Source organism: Grammomys surdaster, unplaced genomic scaffold (genome assembly GCF_004785775.1).
Source record: "Grammomys surdaster isolate TR1022 unplaced genomic scaffold, NIH_TR_1.0 125925, whole genome shotgun sequence".
Taxonomy (NCBI): Eukaryota; Metazoa; Chordata; class Mammalia; order Rodentia; family Muridae; genus Grammomys; species Grammomys surdaster.
The window spans coordinates 3212893-3234272 of NW_021620749.1; the positions used below are offsets into that span (position 1 = coordinate 3212893).

A 21380-nucleotide genomic window follows, 5' to 3' on the forward strand; every position below is an offset into this window, starting at 1 on the left:
CACACACACATTTACACTTGCACACACATACACACTCCACACACACAAACACACACCACACACATTCCACATACACACAAACATAGACACCACATAAACACACACACACACACTCTACACATTCACAAACACACACACCCCACATACACAAGCAGTACAAACAAAGATAAATATTGCTTTGGTGTTTCTAAGCAGTTTCCTGAGGGTGGCAGTGAGCACCCCCAACCTTGGTAGAAGATGCAAACCTTGTGTGGAAGGCAAGGGAAGGGTGGAGAGAGGCTCGGGGGAAACTTGGAAGAATCTCACAGAGCAAACAGTGGGCAGGGGTGGGTGGGCTGCACAGTTACCACCATGACTGTTCCTGCACCATTCATATGTACCTTACTTTATTTCATATAATATATATTAGTTTGGCATCTGTGTTATAAACCCTGAAGCGTAGGATGCTGTAAGAGTTACATAAACCAAAATTAGCACACAGTCCCTGTCTTCAAAAGTAGAAGAATGTATGGAAATACCACAGGCTCTGGAGCCGAGTTTCCCAGATAAGAACCCAGGTTCCCCACACTGTGATGGGCAGATGGCCAGAGCGAAGCTCCACAGCCAGGGGGACTGGTAGCAGGCTCTTCTTAGCTCTTGAAGCCAGGAGTCTGAGAGTTGGGCCCCAGCAGCAGCAGCCCCTGGGCAGGCTCTGTCCCTGGCTTGTGAACAATGGTCTTCTGGGTGTCCACACATGGCCTCTTCTTGGTATGTCTGCCAGAGGAAGAGGATTGCCCACACTCTAGTGTCCTGTCCCTTCTCCCCCCCCCCCCATTTGTTTTTAAAATAGGGTCTCATCTCATGTAGCCCAGGCTAGCCTGATATTCAGCATGTAGAATGACCTTGAACTCGACCCTCCTACTTCCACCTCCCAAATGCTAGTATTATAAACATGTGCCACCATGTTTGGCCTTTTCCTCTATTGAAGAAATGACAAAGATAGTAGACCAGTCCAAACTCCATATACACTCAGGGTTTCAAGACATGAAGTTTAGAAACTGTCTTAGTTAGGGTTTTGCTGCTGTGAACAGACACCATGACCAAGGCAACTCTTATAAGGACAACATTTAATTGGGGCTGGCTTACAGGTTCAGAGATTCAGTCCATTATCATCAAGGCGGGAGCATGGCAGCATCCAGGCAGGCATGGTGCAGGCAGAGCTGAGAGTTCATCTTCATCTGAAGGCTGCTAGCAGAATACTGACTTCCAGGAAGCTAGGATGAGGGTCTTAAAGCCCATGCCCACAGTGACACACCTAACTCCAACAAGGTCACACCTACACCAGCAGGGCCACACCTTCTAATAGCGCCACTCCCTGGGCTGAGCATATAAACCTTTACAGAATCCCATCATTGATCCTATAGCGCTATGCTTCTCCTCTTTCTGTTTAGTCTGCTCACCGTAGGCTAGAGATGGCTGTAACATCTACTCAGGAGGCTGTCACAAAGAAGTGATGACCCATGCCTGCAAAACACAGCTCATCTCCAAGGGATTAAGCCATAGCTCCTCCTGAGCAACCACAGCTCAGGAATCTGGATTCAAGCTTCCTTGACTGGCATGTACCACCATGGAAGTAGAAATAGGAACTTTAAAGAATGTTTAAAAACCAGCTGTAAATCAAAGCATCAACCAAGCACACTGGTGAGAAACAGACAGGGAGAGGATCTGTAAAGCAGGGAAACCTAAAATGTTCTTAGCTTTTGAGTTTGTAGAAGCTAGTGTCCTGATAAATCAATACATTCCAAAAGTTTTATCGAATAGCCACAAAGTTGTAAGTAATCAATAAAGAGGCTGGAAATAATTGGCTATTACCGAGACAGAGATAGCCAGAGATGATTTGGTCTTTAATATGCAGCATTCCAACTCTCCGCAATCGGGCTGTCAATCATTCCTTAGAATCCTCAGCCCAGATGTGGAACATCAGTTCATTGCATCCGGCTCCTGGGATACAGCGACATTCAGAAATAATACTTATTACTTGATTCAGTATTTAAATTTTGAACGTACCAATTACTTTAGCAAGACCAACAATGAAGGTGTGAAACGCCTTTCCTTGGGTCCTTTTTGTTTGGTTGGTTTGAGGGTTTGGTTTGGTTTTTTATTTTTCAAGACAAGGCTTCTCTGGATAGCCTTAGCTGTCCTGGAACTTACTTTGTAGAATAAGATGGCCTCAAACTTATAGAGATCTGCCTGCCTCTGACTCCCAGATGCTGGGCTTAAAGCCACCACTCACTGCCAGCTCCTTGGGTCATTCTTTTTTTTTTTTTTAAGAATTATTTATTTATTTTATTCATGTGAGTACACTATAGCTGTCTTCAAACACACCAGAAGAGGGCATCGGATCCCATTACAGATCGATGTGAGTCACCATGTGGTTGCTGGGAACTGAACTCAGGACCTCTGGAAGAGCAGTCAGTGCTCTTAACCGCTGAGCCATCTCTCCTTGGGTCATTCTTAAGACATACATTTCAATTTGTTTCTACATAGTCGTAAGCCAGCCACTCCCAGTTTAGTGTTGTGGGAAGCGTGTTGTGCATTGAAGGAACTCTGAGCCTGAGCATAAAGCAGGGCTTGTCCTTTCATGACCAGATTCAGCGATGTTCACATCCTTGTGTTATATTAGACCACACCGCCCTGCTCCCATCAGCCAGTGGGCTCCTTAAGTCACCAACACCAATCTGCCAATCTGTAAGCCAGGTGCTGAGATTCCAGCACAGCCATGCCTGCTCTTTGAGTGCAGTTCTTCCTGGGGCCAGCAGGAGACGCTGAGGGAAAGGCGAGCAAGCTGTCACACAGCCTGATCTCTGAAGTGAAATGGCAAAGCAGTGTCTGTGAGGAGTCCCTCTTTGTTTTGCAATGCCGGCAATGAAGATATATTTTACATTATTCCGAAGTGAGGTGCTTTATTTTATTGCAGTCTTACTCTCTTGGCAGATCTGATCCATTATTTGTCTGTTGCTTCGCCCTCTGGCTATGCCCCGAGGGGCTTCTCAGGATGAATGCCTTTCATCATCCTCTATTCTGCCTCTCCCATTTTAACTCCTCACTGAATCTAAAAATAGGGCTTTGCTGCTAAATTTAAACCATGCAGGGTTGGCCGGTGTTTTAGTACCGATTCTTTAGCTACCTGTCTGTGTGTCTTCCTGGGTCCTAGATGGAGCAAGCCTTGCGTGGCTCATCCCTGTGGCTTTATCTAGGAATAACTTGGATACCAAAAGATGGGCCGTTCCCGTGTTTAAAACACCCAAGAATCTAGAGGAGTGACTCAGAAAAGTTCTCAGTGAAGAGATTGTAAGATTAAATGAGTTTTACAAAAAATAGACTGGGAAGATGGTTGTCGGTAAAGTGCTTCCTGCACGAGGCTGAGGACTGAATTCAGTCCCCAGAAGTCACATAAAATAAAATAATTCCAACGGAGGGAAGCAGAGACGAAAGGATCCCTGGGGATTGCTGGCCAGACAGTCTACCCAAAGGATCCCTGGTGAGCTCCAGGTTCAGTAAGAGATCCTGTCTCAAAAACTAAGGTGCAGAATAAATATGGTGCTTACTTCATTTCAACCCTTCTCTCTTCCCCCTTGCATCTCCTACCATGCCACCACCCCCTCAAATTCTTACCTCCTTAATTATTAATGCTTACGTATGCATACATACATACACACACATACATACATACACACACACACATGCATGCATGGACTTCTTCTGCTGGATGTATGTCTGATGTGAGTTGCCTGCCTCTGCTGAGTAGACGTTTAGTTCTGTTTTGTGGTTTTCCTGCCATTTGATTTCAGATCAGATATAAAGAGCTAGTAGGAGAATGTTTCAGATCCTCTGTCGATTTTTGATTGTTGGGGACAGCAGTGGTCCAAATTCAATGATAACCAAGAATGTCTGTGGACACGACTGGGTCTGCCTGTGCAGGTGTGAAAGCCCCTGCAGACATGACTGGGTCTGCCTGTGCAGGTGTGAAAGCTGCAGAACCAGAACAAAGCCTTCCCAGGCCATGAGGAGGTGTGGACTGTACACTCTTGAATCAGTTTATTATATAAACTATGGTATACTATATAATAAAACAGAATTGTTACTGTAGAATGTAGTCAACACAAAATTATACTTTAGGAAAAAAGTGTATTTTCCTTCATAGTTCTTTACACCAGCATCTGTCTCTTTGTGTGGATTTAAGCCGCCACCCAGAGTCCTTTTGTTTCCCTTCATGATTCGGTGTAGCACAGAACTGATAACAATGAATCATTTCCAATTCTACTCAATGAATGTCTTCATTTCTCCTTCATTTTGTGAAGGGTAGTTTTGCTGGATATAGAATTCTTGGTTGACAATATTTTTTTTCTTTCAATATTTTGAAAACTGGTTGTTGTGGAATATCCAGATACTCCACCCGTTTAGTCAGAAACAGAACTACAGAAGCCGAAAAGCAAGGTTAGTACACATAGAGGCTTCCCTAGAACTACGGACTTTGATGGATTAGGTCTTTGTTTTTATTTTGACAGGTGTTCTTGTCTATATGCTGTGCCGAGTTTTACAGCCTGAGTTGAATCAGTTGTGCTAAGATCTGGGGGCCTGTTACATGTCTTTTATCTTTCATAATTGTTTTGTTTGTGATTCAGCAGGAAACATTTTCATTAATTCTTTGAGAATGCCATACAATGTATTTTGATCATATTCAGCACCAACTCCTTCCTTAACTCCTCTCAGATCCTCCTTACTCACCATCAACTCATCTCATGTCTTCTTCTCCTTCTTCTTCTCCTTCTTCTCCTTCTTCTTCTTCTCCTTCTTCTTCTCCTCCTTCTCCTCCTCCGCCTCCTCCTTCTTCTTCTTCCCTTAATAATTCATCAACTCAATTTATTCTGCCATTACTTCTGCTTGTGGGGCTATCCACTAGAATATGATCACCCCACTTGGAGCCACCCCCTTGAAGAAAACTAACTCGTCCTCACCCCACAGCTATCAACTCTCCATAACCCCTCAGTCAGGAGTGGAAGCTCATGAGCCCATACCACTCTATCTTAGTCGGGGATTCTATTCCTGCACAAAACATCATGACCAAGAAGCAAGTTAGGGAGGAAAGGATTTATTCAGCTTACACTTCCACATTGCTGTTCATCACCAAAGGAAGTCAGGACTGGAACTCAAGCAGGTCAGGAAGCAGGAGCTGATGCAGAGGCCATGGAGGGATGTTACTTACTGGTTTGCTTCCCCTGGCTTGCTCAGCTTGCTTTCTTATAGAACCCAAGACTGCCAGCCCAGGGATGACACTCCCACAATGCCCCCCCCCCCGCTTGATCACTAATTGAGAAAATTCCTTATAGCTGGATCTCATGGAGGCATTTCCTCAAGGGAGGCGCCTTTCTCTGTGATAACTCCAGCTTGTGCCAAGTTGACACATAAAACCTGCCAGTACACACTCCATGCTAGGGTATCAACTAGCTTGATCATGTGCAGACAGCCATAGCTGCAGTGCATTCATAGCTGTAACAGTTATATCATGTCCAGGAGAGTCTGTCCCAGTCTTCCATGAACCACTGGCTCTTACAGTCTTTCTGCCACATCTTCTGTAATGGTCTCTGAGCCTTGGGAATGTGATATAAATGTTCCCTTTTGTGGCTGCACTTTAAGAAGTTATAATTTTCTTGATTTGTTTTATTAATGTCCATGGGGGGGGTGAATTGTTTGCGGGGAGGATGCATTGCCACCGTGTATGTGATAATTTTATGGAGTTAGTAATCTCCTATCTTTACATGGGATTTGGGGGATTGAACTCAGTTTGCCAGTTTCAGGAAGTCCTGGAATCTCATGGCATATGTCTACAATGTGAAAGACAGCTCCATAGCTGTCACCCTCCAGTTCTGGTCACAGTACAGCATAAATATCTGCCCATAACAGCTCTGGTCAGGTCCCCAAGTCTCCTTGGCCTTAGGACGCCCAAGCATGCATCCTAAAACCAGTTTTCTCCTCTCCACAGGAATGACATGTCAAGCTCGAAGCTCTTACATCACCAGTGAGATCTTGTGGGGTTACCGGTTCACACCTGTTCTAACGCTGGAAGACGGGTTCTACGAAGTTGACTACAACAGCTTCCATGAGACCTATGAGACCAGCACCCCGTCCCTTAGTGCCAAAGAGCTAGCCGAGCTGGCTAACCGGGCAGAGCTGCCCCTGAGTTGGTCTGTGTCCAGCAAACTGAACCAACATGCAGAACTGGAGACAGAAGAGGAAGAGAAGAACCCGGAAGAACTGACAGAGAGGAACGGTGATGTGGCAAACCTAGAGAATGAGTCCAAAGTATAGGTCCAGCTGGGTCAGCCTCCCCTCTCAGACATGACCAATCCTTATAGGCCCAGCTGGGTCAGCCTCCCCTCTCAGACATGACCAATCCTTATAGGCCCAGCTGGGTCAGCCTCCTCCCTCAGACATGACCAGTCCTTATAGGCCCAGCTGGATCAGCCTCCTCCCTCAGACATGACCCCTTCCTTGAAGGCCAAGCTGGGTCAGCCTCCCCCCTCAGATATGACTCCTCTTTGTCTCCCATTTCCTTCTTTTCTGTTTCCTCTTACTTTGATCTTGATTTGTTTATATTTAATTTTGGCATTTCCAGAAAACAAATCTTCAAGGTGTAAAATACCTACCTGCCCCTCTCAGATGTTCAGATGGACAAGCAGACAGGGATTTGGTTAAGGTACAAGATACCTTCATTGTGCCCAAGCCCGCTAACAGAACAGACTTAGCTACATTTAATCCACTTTATTATCCAATACAAATCACTCAAAAGAGCTGTCAGAGTTTTACCGAGTGTCACAAAGTACATGACCTGTTTACCATGGCCACAGGTCATGCAGAGAAGCCCCTCAGTTTTACAGAGCCTAGTCCGTCTCACCTAGCACAGGGTGGGTACTTGACCATACAGACACTGACAGTACAGGACCCAGGTGAGCTAAGGATAGACCACTGTACATAGATCTGCCCTATGGAATTATTTTCTTTTGGCAAGTAGAAACAAACCCAGCATGCACAAGGTACTATGGAGCAGAAATCCTAATAATTAATGTACATAGACATATCATTCATGTAGCTTTAGATTTATAACTTTAGAAATAAGAAGAGAAAAGATTCCCAATGTACAGTAGGCATACCTGTTTTGATATCTGAATCTTCTGATTATTTTGATCCCTTTGACTGCTGGCCCTCTAAATGCATGGCCTTTGTTCCAGGTCCCAGGCTGACAGTTGTCAGGGCATCTCTCTGTTCCCTTGTCATCCTTATGTTGACTCTAATAAGCCATAGGGCTGGGGACAGTCTGGAGGTGTAATAGATGTCAGATCCACCATCCAAAGTGCTGAGATACCATGACACATTTACAAAGCGGGTGTCATTGTTTATAGATAATGAGGGTCTCTCTGAGCACCCTTGGAAGGCTCTACCAGGCACGGGACTCTAGCACAGCCTCACATGACATTTCCCGTGAACATGGAGTATAGCAGTTTAAAAAAACCTTTCTGTGAAAGCATTGATTGATCTTCTATGTAGTCACGAGAAACTGCAGGCTGTCCGTGGAGCTGTCTAGTCGGCAGAAGACTTGGGGGTAAGGCCATGGCATTCAGGAAGGCCCTGTGGGTGAAATGACAGTATTGCACTGCCAGCTTCCTGTCCTCTCACTTCGTCTAGACCACCTAGCCCAGGGGCCCGCCCTGTCCCAGTGCCCCGCCCTGTCCCAGTGCCCCGCCCTGTCCTTGGGTCCTGCCCTTTTCTGCCCTATTCCTGGGCCCCGCCTTGCCCCTGGGCTCCGCCCTGTCTCTGGGACCTACCCTGTCTTTAGGCTCCAACCTGTCCCCAGGCCCCGCCCTATCTCTGGGCCCCACCCTTATCTTTTCTTACATTGGGATTTTTTTATCTTCTACCATCATTGTTGCTATCATTATTGTGAAACAACCAGAATTTGATACACAAAGAATAGAGAACAGTCTTTGTGGCAACTCACAAAGCTCTCCAGGGTGTGAGAGCGTGCCACTAATTGAAAATGTAACCTGTGTCTCTCAATCAAGAGCACAAGCAAGCATCAACAACAGTCAAACAGCTCTATCTCATTTTAATCTGGAAGGAAGGAAGGAAGGAAGGAAGGAAGGAAGGAAGGAAGGAAGGAAGGAAGGAGGGAGAAGGAAGGAAAGAAGGCAACACATGTAATAATCTAAATTCAAAACGACAGGGGAAAAGGAAGTCTAGGAAGAGAGTCTTAAGTGAGAGCTTGGGGGCAGGTGGAGATTTCTCACTGTAACCGATCTTTCTTGTTGCTTTTTGCATTCATAAACTGTTTCTAAACACCATTGCCCATCATAAATACACATCGAGTAAATCTAAATTTATCTCAGCTCCCTCAGATGTGCTCAGTTTGAGACTCAGTACTGTTGAGGTCAGAGAGATCAAACTAGCAGTTCCCCGTACCCCTCCAGCCCCACCCCCCACCAGGCTGCACAGGGCTTTGCTGTAGTCTCGGGACCTTGCTTGCAAGAGAGGTGCCCCAGGAATTATGGGAAGTGGCTCTTCCATCCAACATCTGGGTTGTTCCTCACCCTCTGCAGAGATCTTGCCACCCAAACAATCGTTTCTTGGAAAACAAGATTCTTGAAAAACTATTCTGTTCTCCAGAAAACAAAGCTATTGGCTGTGGCCTGCCCCCCTTGCCTGCCAGCATTTCCTTTTGGCATTGGTTACTTATGGATGGAGCTGTGCATTCCCCTGCGCACGCTAAGCTGGAGGTGATGGAGGAGGGATCGTGACACAATTCCCCAGAGGCTACGGAGGTCCCATAGCCCGACCTTGTGCTGCCCTGCTTTGGGGCACTAATCGGCAGCAGCCCAAGACAGGGCCTGTGTAGCACAAAGCAAGATGGAGAAAGTCTACAAACGATCTTCTGACTTAGCTCCTGGAAGACTTGTTGGGCCCTTTAAAATCTATCGATGAGGTCTGAAGGACAAAGGAGTCCCCATTGATGGGTTGAGGTCGGTGGCTTCTTGTACCATGGGATGATAGGCCTGGGTAACACCAGTCTCTCTCAGCAGGGCACTCTGATGGTCCCTCCCTGACTCTCATCTTCTTGATGTCACTGTGGTTGGTGACGCAGGTGGAACTCAGTCCTGTTGGTAACATGAGCTGAGAATCTTTAAAGGAGGCATTCCTAAAGGACCTTTTATTAGAATGTCCTTATCAAACGTGTCTATTTTTCTACAGTTACTAAGAAAAAGGTTCAACAGTGTATTTTGTTGTCAACTGTTAAAATTTGAAAGGTCATTATGACTGAATTTTCTAAGCAGCAAGTAGTCAATGGGGTTTTTTCATTAAGATAATTCAACAAAAGGGACCCTAATGTCTCCCGTTCCCAGTCCACAATCCCCAGTCACTGTCCCCACAGTATCTCCACCAGTAGATAAAATGTTGTAAAAATGCATAGCCTACTAATGCACCAAGACTCATAACCATTGGAGAGGTCTCTCGGCCTCCTCTACCCCTTCCCCTCCCCTCCCTCTTCCCCTCCCTCCCCCTCCTTAAGTTTTCGGGCTGATTGGTTGTTATCTGTGAGTCATTTTCCCCTGCAAAGCACAGTGAAATCCACACATCAGACAAGTACCTTGAGCTCAAGGGTAACAGCCACTACAGTTGACCCCAGACTACAGTCACTCTAGCTCCTTGAGGAAAGAGAAGGTTCGTCTGGAAGGATAGGGCAGAAGACACCCTTCTTCTACTGACACCCCCCTCCATTAGCTCCCCTATAGGAGATTGATGGTATGTCATCGATACACCTGATGGTTTGCGGTCGTCCCCTTGGCAGATGGCATGCCTGTGTTGACATGTTAGAACTGCCACCATAGATTACTGGCTCATCCCTTTCAGGTCCTCCATGTTGGGTGTAGTTGCTCCATGAGGTAGAACCCTCTCTTCCCGCACTCCCTCCTTGTCTCTCCCTCTCTTTTGCTCTCTCTTTCATTCCAGACCCACTGATTTAATTTAGTATCTGAGTAACCTAGTTACTGTATCAAGATATCTTAAGCACAACTTTTCTCTTACAGGTTTAACCAAAATAGGACTCTGACAGGTCTGTTTTTTTCTTTATACTTTAATTTGTAATTTAATTATGGCTACATTTTAAAGCCCAAGATGTTCCAGTTTCTAGCTTTCTTCCCCCACCTGTTGCTTTCCTGGTTGAATCTCTGGTGTCTTGGAGTATCTGGAGACTGTTTGACCGAGTGTACAGGAGGGAATACTCAGATGCCCTGGAAGAGCCCTTCAGCACACTCCAAATCACCATATCCTTAGCTGAGAGAAATCGTGAAAGGCTAGACACTCACTACCAACACAACTTAGCAAGAGTCACCTTGTCATTTCTTTCTCTGACTTCAGACATGCTCTAGAGGAAGCCGAGAAGGCAGCTTCAGGAGAAACGACCTATATGTGTGACCAACGTTATTCCAATGTACTCGTTTCTACCACTTCATTTCAACAAATAGCTATAAAATTGAAAATGATGAGCAAAATTGCATAATTGATGGATATTACAACACTATAGTTAAAGAACACTATCCTGAGTTAGACTGTATGTCCCAACTGTATTTTAAGAAAATATTACCTTTTACTTGAGTAAAGTCACCCTCTTCCCAGTCTGTGTACCCTCAGAGGGTACTTAGACTTACTTAGTACCTTAGAATGTACTCAAAGCGTCTCAGAGGGGACTTAAGATTCAAAATGTCACATAGACGTGAAGACTGTTGGAAGGTTAGTAAGGGTTGTGAACAATATGTACACTTTTGACTGTGCATACCTAACAATAAAACAATATTTTACCTGACATTGTAAATGCAGAACACTCCCACACACGATCCCATGGAGCCCTTACCCCCCCCCCCACAAGAGGTTAAGTATTCTCAACATCTGTATAATTGGAGATGTAGACTTCGGGCAAGTTGACTAACCTTAACAAAGGTCCTGGCCAGTAAATGACAGGCCCTGGTCTCAAACCCAGATCACAAGGATGTGAGCACGGGGTGTTTTTTTATTATGAAAACTTTGGCTCGCCCATCTGCTAAAAACAGCCTTACTGTTATTACACTCTTTGAAGTTGATGCTAAACTTTATGTTTATAACTGGTTGGGAGGAAAACAAACCAAGAATATCTGGGGGACATGTAAAAGTCAGATCTCAGGGGCCAGGGATGGAACTTGGTTAGGAGAGTGTTTGCCTGGTTTACACAAAGCCCTAAGTTTGGTCTTTATCTCTTCATAAATAAAGCATGTTAGCACAGGCCCATTTTGGAAATAAAGGCAGGAAAGTGAGTCCAAGGTCATCCTCAGCTGTGTGGAGAGTTTGAGATTAGTCTGAGCTACATGAGACCCTCAAAAGAAAGTGACAATTCAAACTCTGATCCATAAATGGTTTCATTGGAACACAGCACACCCAATCTGTGCATGCATTGCCTGTGACTGCTCGGACTCTGTCCTAGGAGATCTGAGCAACTGCAAGAGAGGTTGTATGGTCAGCAAAGTCTGTACTTACTAATACTAACCATTGCATGTGTATCAGTACTGTCAAGAATTAAACTAGTCTCACAGGCACCTGGGAATGTCAGAGAATGACCTCTTTCCCCACCCCAGATCTCCTGGAGTTCACTAATAGTTCTGTTACAGCAGAACACAGTATGGTTTCGGAGAGTAGGTCATACATACAGCGTGCTCAGAGAAAAGGCTTATCTCTCCTACACAGCCTTCTGAGATTCAGTGTCCACCTAGGAAGTCGCTAGAATAAAACTACTCATTAATGAGTAATAAAGACATGAAAGTTCCTGGCCCACCATCTGAATATGGCTTCTTGCCTGTGGGCTTTCAGTTCTACAGACTGTTCAGCCTGCTGGCATCTGCTCAAGTGAGATTGGCAGTGTGCAGGAGAAGGACCAGGCTGCTGAGGTGAATCATGCACTCCTGCTGTTTCCTCTAGTCTGGAACTCGGGATTAGTCTGTGGTGCAAAGGACCCAGGAACTACAGTCGCTGTTTCCTTACATTGGCCCTGACTCTCTCTGGCCCTGAGCATGCAGATAGCCAACTGTCCTTCCCTGGAAACCTAAGAGGCCTCTGGAAGCCTGGGGGAAACAGAACAAGGTTGCTATATCATTGTTGACTGCAAAACAGACCAATCCCTATGACAGGAGGTTTAGATGCACCATTATTAAGTGGCATTGTTTAGAGTCACAAACTTGGTTTATTTTTGGTCTAAGGAAGCATTTCTCATACCAGTCAGCTAAATTTGGCTCTTCATCTTATCAATTATATTTGAGAGAGCAAAGATAGCAAGTTCTCTTATGCATGCTTTCCAGGAAATTAGATGAAAAAGAAAATATTTTGCGGCAAATTATTGTACATTGTGCTGTTGACAGAGAAGCATCCATGTGGTCCCACATCTCTAAGTAGGTGAGGCTATCCGTCACAGAAACCATACAGAACTCTTACAACTCCTCAGCCACTTAGAAGAAATGGCCAGCTTACACAGCCTCAAAGTCCAACACCATGACACTTAATTAAATGTAAAAGGAGCCAAACTTCTACTTGGCCTCATGCCTTAGCCAAAGAAAGCTTCATGCGCCCACCTATTCATGTGTGGGGAAGCCCAAGGGAAAGGAAACTAATGCTTTACTATTACAAGGTTAGCTCACGCATGTGCTCCTGCTGGTGGAGAACAAAATTGGTTGGTCCTTGTCAAAAATCTATAATGTTCTTTTAGACTCTCCTGCCCCTCCGCTTGGATCCTGGGGTGTGTGTGGTTGGCAAACAGCAATGACCCCAGAGTCAAGAGGTCTCGGTTTCAGAGGCAGAACAGGTTCCTTCATCTAGCCGACTGCCGACTATCACAAGATCAAGGCTCAGTGCCCACTGTACTAACACTCACCACTAAAACTGTGATATCAACGTAGCCAATCTATATGAAGGGCTGTTTTTCTCAGGCAATGTAAATATCCGCTACCAACAAGCACTAGTGAACCTAACATGACAGTCATCAGGGCTTCTAAATTTTATACAACGCTCATAGTGTGTTTATCCAAAGGAGCAAGAGGCCCACAGGAAGTCCCAGGAGTCTAAGATCAGACTCAAGTTGAGGCCAGAGGCCCTTCAGAGCATTCCAGTGCTAGATTTACATTCATAAATACAAACAACAGGTCACCTGGCACTAGAGTCTCAGATTCCAAGCAGCTTTGTTCCATGGGAACCTCTGGGTTCTTCAGTCAGCATCCTCAGAGAAGGAAGAACACTGCCCTCAGATCCAGCCTGGCATCCTCTCTCTGTCCCTCTGCCTGTGAGACCAACCCCTCCCCTGCTCAGTTTGGCAAGTGCCCACCTCTGAGGCCTCTCAGAATCCCCACACAGGGTCTGTTTCTCCAACATCCAGACAATGACACCACAGACGTGTTTTCTGAGGTCTTTGAACTTTTAAGAGTACCTAGGAGGCATTTTTCTTTTGCTTGCTTGATTGTCTGTCTGTTGTCCTAGAGGTGCTCCCCAGCCCTCCATTTGCTCTCCCAGCCCTCTTGCTCTGCCTGGCTCTCCCTACACCTGACCCCAGCCACCCTCACCTTCATTCCCCTCCCCATCCCCTCTCCCACCCAGTTCCCTCCCTCCACCCACCTCCAATGACTATTTTGTTTCCCCTTCTGAGAAAGATTCAAACATCCACCCTTGGGCCCTCCTCGTTACTTAGTTTCTTTGGGTCTGTGGAGTGTATTGTGGGTATCCTGTACTTTACAGCTAATATCCACTTAATAACTATAAGTGAGTACATACCATGCATGTCCTTTTGGGTCTGGGTTTACCTCACTCAGGATGATATTTTCTAGTTCCATCCATTTGCCTGCAGATTTCATCATGTCCTTGGTTTTAATAGCTGAATCTGGGAGTCATTCTTAATTCCACAGAGCACCTTCTGGGTCAGGAATGAATTTAAACCTCTAAAGTCTGTTAGGTACCAGTCATATGTAAATCCAATAAAATACTAAAGGTAAAAGGATGTAAGTGTAAGGCAGAAGTTGTGGCTTCACCATGAGGATTATCTCTGTGGTTTTTGTGTTTCTTTTCACATTAGATATCAAATTCTTCTTGCCTTAGAAGGGGTCACTATGGGGTCTCGCAATGGTGTGAGGACAGGAAGCCAATTATTTAAGGTAACACAGTCACCTTTCTGGGTAGTTGAACCTGGCCTCTCTGTCTAAGCAAGTCTCAGAGCTGATCTTTTGGAACCCACCTTACAACCAATATGACTCCCACCTAGGTCCAAGCATCCACACACCTTTCCTTAATAAAGCTGGCACAGGGGACAGTCGTTAAGCCTCATCCTTGAGCAGTGGCCACATGTGCAGCCTGTTACCTGAGAGTCCCACCTCTCATCACTAACTCTGCCGCCCACTTGATGAGGTTTGACCCCTGAGATCAAACACTTAGAATATCTGGATCCTGCCGTCAGACACCTCGAGCTTACTACTAGTATCTGGACATCTATGACCCCAACCTGGCAAATGACCAGAGCAGGGTCAAGGGAGGTCTCCTGCTGAAGGAATAGGTGGACTTGCCAGGCTAGATCTTCCTGTCTTCCCATCCTTTGTAACCTGTGATTATCTAGACAGCATTCCTAGGAAAGTCTTGCATATCTTCATTCAGCCCTGAACACCTCCTCTAAAATCAGAGGCAACAGTAAGCTCCCATGCACAGGTTCTGGAGTGACCCAAACATGTGCCCATATTGTCAAAGCGGTCTTTCCTCTGCCCACAGACTGTACAAACTGTGCTCTGGGGAAACACTCAGCATTCTGAGATGCCCGCTACACAGGAGGTGCTGTCAGCTGCTGTCATGGCAACCCTCCATCTGTGAGCATGGACCACTCTTTGCACACACACACACACATACATACATCTTTTTAAAACTTCAGAAACTATAGTCATGGTATCCAATATAACAGATGTCCAAAGAGTTTCCATTTTCTTTTTTTTTTTTTTTTTTTACTTTATTTATGAGTACACTGTAGCTGTCTTCAGACACACCAGAAGAGGGCATCGAATCTCATTACAGATGGTTGTGAGCCACCATGTGGTTGCTGGGATTTGAACTCAGGACCTCTGGAAGAGCAGTCAGTGCTCTTAACCGCTGAGCCATCTCTCCAGCCCGAGTTTCCATTTTCTTAATCAATAAGTAAACATTGTCTGCCAAATTAGGACTGGCCAAAAGCAAATAATGGTTCAATTACAAGCAATATAAACACATTTTATTCATAATTGCTGGTTATAGTAGCACGCGCCTGTAATCCTAGCACTTAGGAGGTAGGTGGAGGAAGATCAGAGTAATTCAAGGTCATCCTTAACTCCATAGGGAGTTCAAGGCCATCCTGAGCTATATGAGTCTTTGCCAAACACTCACACACACATACACATACACACACACACAGACATATACACACACACATACACACACATACACATACATATACACATGCACACACACACACACACACATACACACACAACTAAAAAAAACAGTTATTGGTTGAAAATCCTATTTTAAGTTAAAGATTCTCATTTTTATCCAGCATTCAGAGCTCTCAGAATTCTATTTCTTCTTGAACTTGCCATTTCCCATCTGGCTTTGACCCTGGGAATAGGCTCCTGCATATTGACACAGCAAAGGAGACTTGAGCACTGAAGTGTTCAGCGTACATGTCAGAGAGAAAGTCAGCTAGACAGTAACTCCATAGCAACCCCAGGGCAAAGGCAGAAGGCTGAGAGCCAGCGGTGCTTAAGATAAAGAAGGTGTGGGGTGAGGGTCTGCTTGCACAGAGACACATTTGTATTCAGATCTCAGACACATGCCCAGGATGCCCAGATCTCGGATGCACGCCCAGGCTGAACAAAGCTCACCTGGTGTGTCTTCAGGGACATTGGAGGAGAAATGGGAATTTTCCACAACCCAAACATCACACTGTAGGACTTGCTCCCATCTGGTTTCTAGCAGGCATCAAGACTCCTGGCTTTTTACCACACACTCCCTCCAATTTACAACTCTCCCTCTACTCATCTCTGTTCTAAAGAAACGAAGAACCCTCTGAATGCTACACAGTGTGGTGGGGTGTTCCCTGACCTTTGTAACTAACACTCAAACTGGAAAATATACACTAGCCACTCATAAACGCGTGTGTATAAACACATAAACACAGACCACACTCTTATAACCTCCCAAATAGGTGTGACCAAATCCACAATTTTCAGAAGACTGGGGCTGGAGGGAGCTCGGCAGCTAAGAGAACTTATCGCTCTTGCAGAGGTGCCAAGTTTGGTTCCAGGCAACCAGGTTAGGCATCTCATAACTACCTGTAACTCCAGGGGAACATGACAGTTCTGACCTCTGCAGGAAACTGCACCTATGTTCACACGCACACACATACACACACACACACTTAAAATAAAAGAAGTAATCCAAGAAAAGGACTCTGGAAGACTAAATATAAATGAGGAACCCCTCTCCTACTATCATAGTGGCATTAGCTTTTAAATGATCTTACAAATCGATGACCATCCCACCTCCTCGCACACACGCAACGAGTCATAAGAACCCTTCCTCGGTGTCTTATTGAAGACGGGAGCGTGGGTCTGCCCCAAGATGAGCTATGTGGTCTTAACTGCATCACTGAATCTCTCTCAAAGCTTCCTCTTTCTGAAGGGATAAGTTCTATTTTGTTTTAGAGACACTTTCAGTTTACAGAAAAGCAGAAAGCACATGCCCCTTCCCCTGCCAGTCTCCCCCGTGACCGACCAGACAGAACCACTGTACATTTGTTGCTATTTATAACTTTACCCCAATACACCATCATTACCCACAATCAGTGACGTCAGGGCTCATCCTTGACCATGGACATTGAATGTGTCTGACCAAATGTGTAAGGACAGATTTCCACCGTTTCATGTCACGTGGAGCAGGTGAGCTGCCCCTCAGCTCCCCTGCAGTCCACCGACTTTCCCGTCCTAACAGCTACTGGTTTTTCTCAGTCTGCACAGTTTTCCCTCTTACAGACTAGACTGTGGCCAGGGTCACCCCGGGAAAAGCCTTCTGAATTTGTATTCTTTCTGTTGGTAGTAAGCATTTAAAGTTCCTCCAATGTCTCATTCATTTTCCATCACTAAACAATGTTCCTCTTTCTGGATGTACCAGAGATTATTAACCATTTACTTACTTAATGGCATCTTGGCCTACGTTTTATGAGATAAAACTGCTAAAGGCATTTGTGGGAGGTTTTTATATGGAAATAAGCCTTTGACTGATTGGGCAAATACCAGGAATCATGATAGCTAAATTGTCTGGTGAGATATTTCCTTTGAAAATTGATGAACGGTCTTCCATGGTGGCTGTACTCTTTTTATTTTTCATTCTTTCGGGAATGAATGAGGGCTCTGTTTGCTTTCCCCTGGTGTGTGGTGGTGTCACTGTTTTCAGATTTGTGCCTTTCTGAGAGGGGTGGCATGGGATGTTACAGCTATGTGCCATGCAGATCACTATGGGAACAAGCATCTTTTCAGATACTTCCCATCTGTCTGTAGATTGTCATGTTGGAGTGTCTCTGTTCAGATCTTTTGTCCACTCTGATGTAGGTGGGTTGTTCATTTTCCTGTTCTTGAACTGAAAAGTCTTTTTTTATATTTTGGATACCTGGTCTTCATTAGCCACATCTTTTGCAAATGCTTCCTCTTTGCTGGCTGTTCTTATTTGCTCTGCAGAAGTTTCTTCTTTCAACAATATTCAGCCTGGCAATCATCCCTCACTGACCACACCTTTGAAGCTTAATCTAAGACACCATCACTGGGTTACCCCCAGATTCGTCCGTACTTTCTCCTGTGTCCTGGGAGCTTTGACATTTTACCTGTTCCCTGGGGTCGACAATGATGTTTTGTGAATGGTGTGAAGCTTGTGTCCAGATTAGTTTTTAATCTTGTTCTTGGTGTGTCTAACTAAGCTCCACTACTATTTGATGAAAGGAAGCCTTTTCTCCTTTGTCAGAAGGTAGCCTCTGTCCTGTACAGGCCGAACACTCAGTTGTGTGGCCTGTGTCTGTGCTCTCTAGTTGGATTCTTGGTCTGTTTGCCTACTCTGTTACCAATACCGTGCAATTTCCTCGGAACCATGCTGTCTCCATGGAACCATGCCGTCTCCATGGGACCACACCGTCTCCATGGAACCACACCATCTCCATGGATAGGACTAGCAGTGAGCCTCAGCAATGTCTGTCAGTCAGTCCTCTATTTTCTCACTATTTCTTCAGCAGTGAATGGTCAAGTTCGCCTATTCCAGGTCTTTTGTTTCTCTTACAAACTATTTAGAGAGCTGATATCCACAAAGTAATCTGCTCGACTTTGGATTGGTATCGTCTTGACTCCAAAGATCAAGTGGAGAAGAGACAACACCTCTACAATGCTGGTTCTTCCGTCCCATGAACCCAGGATGTCCTTTCTTGATTCTTTGGATCTTTCACCTGTTATAGTTTTCCTCATGGAGATTGTTCACATACTTCACAAGACTTACACCCAAGTATTTCATTTGAGGAGGTGCTAATTTAAATGTTCATTTTTTTTTAATTTCAGATTCTAATTGCTCATTGCTGGTATATAAGGAACCAATTGGTTTTTGCATACTAATTTGCATATAAAATCTTTATCTATTTTTTTTAAATATTGTTTGGCCAAGTGTGGTGGCACATGCCTTTAGTCCCAGCCCTGGGGAGGCAGAGGCAGGGGGATCTATATGAGTTCAAGGCCAGTCTGGTTTACTAAGCAAGTTCCAGGACATCCAGAGTTACACGGAGAAACCTTGTCCCTCTTCTCCCCCCCCCCCCCAAAAAAAAAAGGTTTTTGTCAATTCTTGAAGATTTTCTAGAGGTGAGCATGTCATCTATAAGTGATAACCTTTTCCTCCCTTCCGATCTTCTTAGTTAACTTTTCTTGTCTTACTGCATCATCTGACTTCTAGAATCATGTTCAAAAAGCAGTAGTTCCTGATCTAGGTCTGAACAGAAAACAAGTTTCTGACAGTTAAGAGAAATGAACCAAAAGAAGTTTTGAGTACTGCTCCCCTAGTTCAGGAAATGTCACTCTACCCATACTTCCCGGAGAACCTTGTGTTGTCTGTGACAGCTTTATTAATAACTGCAAATGGACCAGAGGCCAAGATGTGCTCTCCAGACAAAAGAATAAAAGGTGTAAACGTAACCAACGAGACATTTCACAGTTGAAAAACAGTCCATAAAATCGCAGAACAACATAGACTAGCCTTAAGGGCAAATTATTAAGTTTAAGAAAAAATTCTTAAAAAGATCACACAGTTGCCTGATTTCAGCTAATATGCTACTTACTGGGGGCTTTTATACTGAATGGCTGTTTGGCTTGTTTTTTTTTCCCAGTTTTCTTTCTATATCTTTTGATATTATCACATATAATTTTTATTACTCTGCCCACTAATCTGGATTATAGGAATTTGTTTTTTGAATGTTGAACTGCCTTTCTTATCTGGCATCTCCCACTTGGTCATGGTGTGTGTTTCCTTTAAGCATTGTTAGATTCAGGTTGTGAGTGGCTTATTGCTGCGGCTGTCTGGATCTGTGTTCGTGGGAGCTATGGCATGTTGATTTCATTTACTGAAGTATCTTCTCCTCATTTGTTCTTAGGGTGATGCTGGGCTCCTAGTGTGGATCGAGAAGTATTTCTTCTAATTTCATCCTCTGAAAGACATTACAGAGAATTGATATGTTTTCCTCCTTAACTGCTTGGAAGAATTCACCACAATGAACCCAACCCATCTGGACCTAGTGCTTTCTGGTTGGGAAGGTCATGAATAATTTACTTAAAGTCGGGGCTGGAGAGATGACGCAGCGGTTAAGATGGCTTATTGTCCTTACAGACAGCCTGGGTTCAGTTCCCAGTGCACGCGTGGTGGCTCACAATCACCTAGAACTCCAGTGCCGAGGGGCCTGGCACCTTCTTCCGGCTTCCGGCTCCCACAGGCTACTGCACGTGTGGGATGCACATGAGCTCACGCAGGCATCCAGACTCGTGCACATAAATAAAAGTAAACAAACCTTTGAAGTCTCTAATGTATAGACCTTTCGAGTTACCTCTTTCTTCTAATGTGAGTTTTGATAGACTGTATGTTTCTAGTAATGACTGTACTTTCCCCACGAAGAGAAGTGTGGACACGCCCTTTGGGGTCCTTTCTATGGCCACAGGGTCTGTTGTTGTGTTCTCTGACATTTCTGCAGTGCTAGTGCGCGCTCTCTCTCTCTCTCTCTCTATCTCTCTTTCTTTCTCTCTCTCTCTCTCCCTACACAAATAGAAATGTAATTATTTTATCTCAGAGAACTGGTTCTTGACTCCACCGACTTTTTTAGTGGCCTTCCTGTTTTAAATTCCGTCAGTCTGTGTCCTCATCCTTATGTCCTTATTTCCGGATTTAATTCACTCCTGCAGAGTCACGTGACTGGTCTCAGATTTCCTTCTGCTCGACTCATTCGATGCTATGGATTGTCTCTCAGGCTGTTTCCTCTTCGTGTCTAACTGTGGTTTCATCCTCACTGAGTTCAACGTCTATTTTTAAATTTTCTCCTGAGATTTCTTCTACACACGTTACTGAGGATTGTGTTGTTTAATCTTAAAGTGTTTAGAGATGCCCCAGCTCTCTCTTTCTCTCTCTCTCTCTCTCTCTCTCTCTCTCTCTGGCTGATTTCTAGCAAGGGAACACTGTAGAGTTTGTGTAGTTTTAATGTGGTTTGGTGTGTCTGATGGCCCGGAATGAAGCATCTTAGTGAATGCTTTCTGTGACTTTGAGAAGAATTAGTCACCTGATGATCAGGTCCTCATTTTTCCAGCAAATGTTTGACCCCGCCTTGCCTGTCTCTATGTTTGACCCCACAGTTCCTGTCTTTATGTTTGTCCCTGTTTGACCTCACCGCGCATGTCTCTGTGTTTGACCCTCCACCCCACCTGTCTCTGTGTCTCACACCCACCCCTCCTGTCTCTGTGATTCTGACAAGCACTCCTAGTTACAACTCATCAGTTCACGTCTGATGGTCCCTAATTGAGTCAGCCTTTTAACTTCCAACTTTTAAAATTCTTCCTTTGTTTGTAAAAGTGAAATTTACTTTCCCAAAACACCCCTGTGTCCAGCAATCCTCCACCAACCACATTCCTCTCCCACTTCCTACCACATAAACCCAGGTGGCAGCCAGGCAAGTTGGTGGCACTTTGTTAAGACACGGTGACCTCCTC

General features: G+C 44.9%; 1 protein-coding gene across 1 annotated transcript in view; it reads left to right on the top strand.

Annotated features, from left to right (window-relative positions):
• Positions 1-20378, top strand: part of Kcnj6 (potassium voltage-gated channel subfamily J member 6) — a 242189-nt gene extending 221811 nt beyond the window's left edge. The window contains exons 4-5 of the mRNA XM_028752521.1: positions 6023-6310; positions 19784-20378. Of these exons, the coding sequence (XP_028608354.1) occupies positions 6023-6310; positions 19784-19788 (293 nt within the window). The 3' untranslated portion in view covers positions 19789-20378. The remainder of the gene's footprint in view (positions 1-6022; positions 6311-19783) is intronic.
• Positions 20379-21380: the final 1002 nt, after the last annotated feature.